This window comes from Clarias gariepinus, chromosome 25, assembly GCF_024256425.1.
Source record: "Clarias gariepinus isolate MV-2021 ecotype Netherlands chromosome 25, CGAR_prim_01v2, whole genome shotgun sequence".
NCBI lineage: Eukaryota > Metazoa > Chordata > Actinopteri > Siluriformes > Clariidae > Clarias > Clarias gariepinus.
Window position 1 is genome coordinate 12404233 of NC_071124.1, and position 8667 is coordinate 12412899.

General features: G+C 38.7%; 2 protein-coding genes across 2 annotated transcripts; both read left to right on the top strand.

Annotated features, from left to right (window-relative positions):
• The first annotated feature begins 134 nt into the window (after positions 1-134).
• LOC128513247 (probable G-protein coupled receptor 148) lies at positions 135-4269 on the top strand. Its single transcript, XM_053486956.1, has 2 exons — positions 135-156; positions 3151-4269. The coding sequence occupies exon 2, from the start codon at positions 3214-3216 to the stop codon at positions 4180-4182; it is 969 nt and encodes a 322-aa protein (XP_053342931.1). The 5' UTR covers positions 135-156; positions 3151-3213; the 3' UTR covers positions 4183-4269.
• A 397-nt stretch (positions 4270-4666) lies between these two features.
• On the top strand, positions 4667-7123 carry LOC128513246 (probable G-protein coupled receptor 148). Its single transcript, XM_053486955.1, has 2 exons — positions 4667-4682; positions 5275-7123. The coding sequence occupies exon 2, from the start codon at positions 5456-5458 to the stop codon at positions 6566-6568; it is 1113 nt and encodes a 370-aa protein (XP_053342930.1). The 5' UTR covers positions 4667-4682; positions 5275-5455; the 3' UTR covers positions 6569-7123.
• The last annotated feature ends 1544 nt before the right edge of the window (positions 7124-8667 follow it).

The following is an 8667-nucleotide window of genomic DNA, read 5'->3' on the forward strand; positions in this document are numbered from 1 at the left end:
GCGCGCGGGCGCGTTCACAAGCCCGGCCAGCGCTGACGCACTGATAGGGAGAGAGAGTAAGCGCGCGCGTAGTGTGTGCGCGTGTAGTGTGTGCGCGTGTGTATCGATTCGCAGTTTGATGTGAACGAGCGGACGGAATGGATGTGTGAGGACGAGGTAAGAGAGTCATTTCTATGGAATTGATCTGTCTGTGTGCGCGCGTGTGTTTAGCCAGGCTAAAAGTGACTGAAATCGATTGAACTTGCTTTAATGGGGCTTTCAGAGGATCACTTTGACAGTACAGTACACAGCAGCATGTGGTGTCATTATTTCATCTCCTTTTCAGTGTTCAGAAAGAACCTAGGAAGCTTTGTGTGTGTGTGTGTGAACGTCATGAATAAATCATTAAGACAGAATTAAAGGAATTCTTCTGCCTAGTAGTTACAGCTGCTTCTTAATTTCACATGTTTGTCTTATAATGATGTTTACATACACAGAATTTTAAAGTGTAGCAAAATAACTACCTGAAGAATGGCATCAAAAAAAAATACACTCTAAAATAAATCAAGATGTAACAAGATAAAACTGCAATAAAATACAGCATCTTTTATAATCCTATTAAATGATTTTCATATTACTCTAACATCACTTGACCACTCTTCTTGTACCCTAGGATTAAAAAAATAATAATCAATAATCAATCCAATTTCTAACATTTAGGCTGCATTTTCAAGCAACACACGTGAGCACCAGACCCACCTATACACACATTTACACCTTTACATCCGTGGTGTTCCTAAATTGGGCCTGGTCTTATCAGAAGCGGATATTCAGAAAGGGATGGGTGATGGAGGAGATTAGTCACTTGACCATATTTTGCCTTATTAAGGTCAATATAACTGCAGATAACACAAGTCTCTGTAAGATAAGAACAATATCTCAAACGATGTACATTTAAATGCTGATGCGTATCTTCTTTTGTGCTGCAATATGTCTTTTTTTTTATTGTGCCTTTGTGTAAGGTATTGGTGTGAGGATTTCACTGTCACTCTTAATGTCTTAATGTTAACATTAAGAGTGACAATAAAAAAACAAATGCTTTAGTTTTTCATTGTCACTAAAGCATATTGTTGCACAATAGACTGGTGTACATTATATTTTCAAAAACTAGAACTACAATGATAATAAATGTTCTCCGGGGAAAAAAAATTCTATCATTTAAGAGACTCCAGTCTGAGTCTATTGCTAATACTTTGGGGTTTTCTTTGTTTCATATTATTTTATTATGAAGGAAATCTCTTCACTATATTTTGGGCATCTGTGTTTACATAAAACTTATTTGACTGATGTTTACAGTATATGCAAATAACTTACAGTTGAGAGAAAATTCAACTGAACAGGTTAGGCCATGCATAAAAGCACTGTAGCAGTCTGGTGATGCTAAGCTTTGACTTCACTAAGAGGCTAAAGTTGCTAACAAGTGATAAAAGTATAGATTAACAGTTCGACAGCAAAATGAGCTAAATCCTTTTTTTTTTCAGATTCGACATAAAAAGAAGTATTGCACACTGATAGAAAATGTTGTGCATGTTGTGTTTGAGTCACAGCAGTGTTAAAAAACACAAATGCCAAAATATTTTGTTTAAATTGTCTGGGTTATATACAGTAAATGTGAATGTTGTGGGATTTTTTTTTCTTATAAAATGCTCTGCCTACCATAGTTCGAGCACAATAGATAATTTAACCTTTTAATAAAAAAGAGTTTTAATTAAAAATATAGCTTTATTGCAAATTCGTGCTTTGAGTGATTTTATAGTGAGTTAAACAGAAAATAGTGACAGCAAATTAGATTAAGGACAAAAGTGTTGAGTTTTGCTCCATACAAAACCCTTTTAATTAAAAAGATTGTTGATGATCATGAAAAACATTATCACCAATTAACCTCCTTCTGTACCTGATTTAGTTTTATTTTGTACATGAGACAACTCTGTATTATAGGACGGGTATTCATCAATCGTCCATGTGTCCATCAGTCAACATCTGAGGTTTATAACATTAACGTAACAGTGAACCAGACAAGGCGAATGCTTCAGCTTTCCACACACAGCACATGCATCTTATGTCTCTTGTTTACAACTTTTATAAAGTTATCAGCACAGTGCTTTCATTACTGTATCCCACATAGTTTTATCAAGTGTATTACATTGTGTTTAAAAACTTCCAAATCACATAATATCCTGTTCCACAGGCTGAATCGAGGTTGTTAAGTGGCACATACCTGTCCTTTATTACTGCTGTGACTGCAACAGCAGTAAAAGAGGGTAAACATCCTTTTCTTGGCTTAAACATTCTTCAAAAACCCTTTAAAAACATTCAAACCTTTCGGGACAGCCAATGTGTTGTACAGGAAGTATCTTCCCATAGGTGGTGACATGACAGAAAGGAGTGATGCAATTTGCTTGTCATGATGCGTCAACCCTTGCTGCAAATCTGGCAGCATGAACGTAACTCTTTGCTTAAAACATGAAAATGTAAAGCTTCTATGGGTTATTTAGGGGTTTTAAATTTTTTTGTCATGGACAACTTTTTATGTCAGAGAAAAATAGTTTGCCAAAATGAGTAAACGTCAGAAAACGGTGTAAAACAACTAATTTTTTTGCCTCTTAGCAAACTTTAGACAATACGTAAAATTCAACCAGTCGGTTTTGTATTCAGTCCCCTTTAAGCCATAAGAAAATAGATTCATGTGAAGTAAATAGATGTAATTGAAGTCACTGAAAAAGCATGTACTGTACTACACTGTTCCTCTAGCGCTGCTCGACTGGGCCCACTACCTCTCAGGGTACAAGGACGGCATGATTTCACATTCTTTTCTGTTCTGGCATCTGGATGGTAGAACAACTTTCTTTTAAATGTCTGAGCAGCAATGGCAATGTCCTCAAATGTTTTGTCTAAATAAGCAACCTCCTAAACAGTATTCCAGGACGATTATATACTTAGTCAGTAACCTAATGAACTGGTATCAGGATGGATTTATTAAACGAGTCTTCAAAACAATTCTGTAAGTCGTTTTAAACAAGGGCACCTGCCAAAGGCTGCAAATGTAAAAATAATAAAATAAAATAAAAACCTTCACGCCAGTGTTTACTTCCCTGGGTTTTTGTCCTTTAGGTGGAACCTGAACCTGTGCATCCCGAAGGCTTCTATCAGAAGAGAAGACAGTAATCCACAAAGATGAATAATTCTAACCTCTCTGTATTGTCGCAAAAGTGGCACCTGGTCATGCAGAGTGAAAGAATGAATTTCCTCCTCATCCCTGCTGCTATTCTCACTACTGTCACTCTGGTGATAAGCCCATTGCTCCTCTTCTGCATCTTCAGCAGTCCATCTCTCCGACAGGAAACGCGCTACCTCCTCCTGGCCAATACACTTCTATCGGACATCCTTTTCCTCAGTTTCAACCTCACGAACATTTCCTGTAATGCGCTGGACATGGAAATGCACTACATATTCTGTGAGGTGATAATGGTCACCACTGTGACTACATACTGCTCCTCTGTGTTAACTGTCACACTGATGGTCATTGACACGTTCATGGCCGTGCGTTGGCCTCTGCGCTACACTAAAATCCTGCATCTGTCACGAGTAAAGAAAATAGTCGGGTTGGTGTGGGTCATAGCCATGACATGTCCACTCTCATTGCTGGTGGTGACGGCGGTCAGAAAACAGGAAAAACCAGGAATCCTGAAGGTGTGTCTGGTGCTCCTCACACTGCATTCAATGGAAGCAGCCATTGGGATTAGCCTGCATGTCTATTTCAGCGTGTGTGTAATTTTCTGCATTATCCTGATCCTCTACTGCTACATCCGTCTCTACATGGTCACCAGGAGCTCGGGGATATGGCGCAATAGCTACTCACGAGCCCGGCAGACTCTGCTAGCACACGCTGTGATGTTGCTAATATACTTCACACCCTGTCTGGTGTTTACAGTGGAGCTTGTTTGGTTTGAGCTGTTATCTAATAATCTTAACCTGGCTGTTTGGATCAATACAGTGAATCTGGCTGTGCTGATGGTTGTGCCTCGGGCATGCGCCCCCTACCTGTACGGTTTACGTTATCGGGAGGTCTATGAGACGGTTCAGCAGATGCTGTGGAAAAGATGGCTTAGCACCAACAGTTCACCAACACCAGCAAGCAGTTAACAAGAAGAATTACAGCAAAAGTTTTACACGGCCAAACATAATTGGTGCCGAACAGTGCAGTAAGTTTCTTGCCTTGCCAAAGTCAATTTTTATATAAAGGAGGGATTTAAAAAAAAGGATTATATGGCATTGACTGAAAATAATAATTAAAAAAAAAAAACAGTTCAGGCAATTGTTTGCCTGAAAGCTTTACATCTGTGAAGAAAGTTTTTTTTATACAAGCACCTCCCTCTATTCATATTGTTATTAACATCTGCTGCTATGATTATAAAGACTGTCCTTCTTGTACTCAAGATATTCAAATATCCTCATACTGAACATCCTTTTAACACATCTAGTCCTGTTTGAGTTTATAGTATATATAATTTTGATAAGTCTTAAGTCTTCATGATGTCTCAGGGAGTTTTTCCTTGCCACTTCAATCTCTATATCCATATTTCTATAAAGGAGCCCAACTCCAGTACCAAGGACAAAATATGGGTTAAGGATGTGACCAGCAGGTACTACAACATCATACAGCTTCTTAAATGATCACATTCATGTTCACCATCTTACTGATCAAACAAACACCTGAACTCATTCCCTAATCATAGCTATAACTTCATCTGCATTACAAATAGAAAATTACGCCATTAGAATTTTTTTTGTCTGTTTAGTTAATTTTTTTTGTTAACTGGTCACATTTGGCACTCGTTCTTCACTTTACCAGGCAAGTTTTACTTAGTATAGGCACAAAATTGCTTCTTATGAGTAATAATAATAACCAAAGCATGAATATAAAGATGAAGGGTCTGATGTTACCTATTTTGACTGGCTGTCATTTAAAATTAAAAAGTTAAAAAGATTTTGCACTAACATGTGGTTGTACTAGATTTTATATCTATCTTAGAAGGCAATGGTTTAAACGTAGAATGTATGTGTCATTAATCCTCTGTCCAACAAAGCTGTAGTTTAAAAACATGACCTACTTGTACTCAATTTGTGTTCTTAATAAAGACTTGGCAACGGGCTTTAGTTTATGTACAGAAGTAGATTAAGTTATACAACAGGCCTAGTTATGGCTAAGCTATCTGTTTTTATATCTCCGTGTAGAGAGAGAGCGAGCTCTGCTCCATTTACCTGCAAAGTGATGTTTACCCTCATCTCTACCTCCATGGAAACATGACCAAAAGCGTTCAATATCACCTGGCTCACACGCTTACCTGTCATTCTGCAGTGAGGAGAAGTGCGACCTGCCCGTGCTGAACACTTGCTTACGCAGATTTAAGTAGTAATGGAGGCTCTACTGCAGGGGCGAACAGAGAGGCTCTTCATGGCTGCGGAGGATTTCGCACTGTCTCTTTTGTGTACATTTGTGGACTGGTACAACAGCTCGGGACAGGCAGAGCGTCTCGGCAGACAGTTTGCCCAGACTAACACCTCTCGTACTGCAATGGAACTGTTTGTTCAAGAGTGGCACATTTTTCTGCCTCCTCAACAAATGAGGGTAATCCAGATCTGCCCCATCCTAGGATTTCTGGCTGTATTTTTAACCACACCAATTCTCCTGGCCCGGATCCTGTTCAAAGCTCACCTGCGGCAACAGACTCGCTACCTGCTCCTGGCCAATGCCTTGTTTAGCGACCTTCTCTTTGTGGCTCTCTACATGCTAACCACCTGTTTGAATACAGCTGCTGTGCTGATGTCAGACGTGGCCTGTGCTGCCATGCTCTTTCTGATGGGTATCTTTTACAGTGGTGGGCTCTTCAGCGCCACCGCCATAGTGCTGGACACTTCCTTAGCGATATTAGCACCATTACGATATGCTACGCTGTGGCCTATCTCCAGAACCTATTCTGCTGTCCTCACTATCTGGGTTGTGTCTTTCTTGTTCCCTGCTGCCTCTGTGGGTCTCTTTCTGTGGTACCATAGGATGAGCCCCTGCACCCAACACATCTGCTCTCTTCCTTTGGTGCTTGTTCTAACTGTTAGCCACTCAAAGCCACTCCAGGTGTGCATGCTGCTAACTGTCACGGCTGTCCTTATCACCTTGCTCCTGGTGGTCGCTGGTTACGCGATACTTTACTGTCATACCAGCAAATCCGGCGTGTGGCGAGGAGAGCGGTCATCCAGGGCTAAGGGAACGTTTCTCGTTCACTACCTCCACCTGTTCTTGTCTGTGTGTCCCATGTTGCTTCTGATCATCGAGTTGCTGTTGTACAGCTATAGTAGTGAGCTGCATCCCAGTGCAGGTCTCTGGGTGTCGCTGGTGCTATGTAACATCCTGTTGGTTTTGCCCAAAGCCCTGGCACCCTACCTGTATGGACTCAGGTACAGGGACCTGCGTGGGGCTCTGCTGGATTTATTTAGGCTGAATAGACCTAGGGCCATCACACCTGTGATATGACTGCTAATTTTTTGCTTGTTTTTTTTATGAAGATTTTATGTGTAAAAGGGTTTAATAGGAAATTTTACTTTCCTTAGACTTAGCCTGCTAAATATTTAACCTGCTGTCTAATTCGGATAAAATTCCAAAACTGCTAATCATGGGCTATGTTTAAAAAATAAAAAAAAAGCATATTTGTATACTGCCCCAGTACTATATCCTATTCCTTGAAGAAGTGTGCTGTGTATTTTGCATTACTTAGTAAACACCAACTCTTCATTTGCCTATTTACCAGTCGAATTCACCTATGCAGGCAGTTATTAAAGACTTTATTGTTTTTCTGTGCTCCAGTTCTTTCTAACCTGTAAACAAGTATACATTACATATCCTCTGTTTCGTCCCTTCTAAATCCTAGATGTGTATTGCAACAACACTGAATAAAACCAGATCAAGATTCAAGGTTCATTTGTCACATAGTGGGCACAAAGTCCAAAAACTAAAAGAACATCAAATAGAATCAACTGTTGTGAATCTTTCTACTGTTATCTTGTTCACATTTCCAATATATAAGCCAAAATACTTTTTTTTTACATTTACCTGCAAAATTGTGATAAAATCATGGCACTATAATAACTTTCAAGTGTTAATCTTCTGCCATTTGTTCTTCTTCTCCTTCCTTTTTTTTTTTTGCACATTTTGTGTACTAGTTACTGTTTTTGCACAGGATATGAATAATATACATGGTTTACTATATTATAGTAACTATAGAACTATACTGTACAACAGACTGGAGACCAGAGGAAAACTGGTGTCTCTGTTGTGGTGTATTGGGAATTTTTCCTCATGGTCTACTTGTCCCCTTAGAAGAGAGAGATATTGTAAATTATGAGTAATTATATTTATTCTGATGATGCTCATGAGGATCACATGGACTGCTTGTGTGATTTACATGTCACCGGGTTCAAACATCGATGTCATGCAAATATATAATATGAAGATTTTTTTCAGGACCGGATTAAAAACAATACAGCAATTAATAAAGTGTGTTTTATGTGTTTTTGAATAGGCAGGGTTTTTTTTTCTGCAGAGTAAAGTGTTCTTTTAATAAGAATAAATTCTGTGATCCTTCTGTGCTGATGTTTTATATCTCTTTTTCACTTGTAATTGTACTCATGTGATTATGGACAAAATTAACTGTTGTTATTAAATTGGTATTTTTCTTTGCCACTGTCAGTTCTGACTTGCTTGTCAGGGAACAAAATCAAGGACTAGATTTCTCTACACCTGAATAGTGCAAAATGTCTACTATTAGATTGAAAATGAAATGAAAGTATGATGGAACTAATTACAAATTAACAAGTTTTTTCCCCAAAAAATATGTTTCTTTAACTTCAATTGAATGAATTTGTTTCGTATTTCATTTGCTCTATTTCATCTTGTACAATATATATGTACAATATATATGTACAGTATGTGTGTGTGTGTGTGTGTGTGTAAAAACTATATTTAAGCTTTTCAGCTATTTGAGCTGCAGTAGCTCTTCTATTGGATCAGACTACATAGGTCAGCCCTCACTCTCCAGCGTCCTCAGTGGCCCTTGGCTGCCCACCACCCTGTTATTGCTTTACTGGTTTTCTTTCCTTGGACTACTTTTGCCATTTTTGCTTTGGCTCTTGTCACAGTAACTACAGTTACAACATCTGCTTACCATAGTGCCCAAAAATGGTGGGATATATTAAGCAGCAAGTGAACCTTTTGTCCCTGAAGTTGATGTGTTGGAAGCAGAAAAAATGAGCAAGCATAAAGTTTTGATAGATGTTGACAAGGGCCAAATTGTGATGGCTTGGTGAGTAGATCAGAGCACCTCCAAAACACAGTGAAATCTAATTAAATAGAAGAGTTACTGTAGCTGAAGAAATCACTGAAAAGGTTAATGCTGGTTGTGATAGAAAGCTGCCAAAACACACACTGTGTTTTGATGGCAGAAGGGGGACCTGCTCAGTATTAGGTAGCTCTTTCATACAGTATATACAGTATATATATACATATACTGTATGAAAGATATACAGTATATATAGTGAGATACACTATATATATAGTGAGGTCAATAAGTATTTGAT

Bases quoted from the DNA above. Each gene is read 5' to 3' on its own strand.
- LOC128513246 (XM_053486955.1), top strand. From the start codon at position 5,456: ATGGAGGCTCTACTGCAGGGGCGAACAGAGAGGCTCTTCATGGCTGCG.
- LOC128513247 (XM_053486956.1), top strand. From the start codon at position 3,214: ATGAATAATTCTAACCTCTCTGTATTGTCGCAAAAGTGGCACCTGGTC.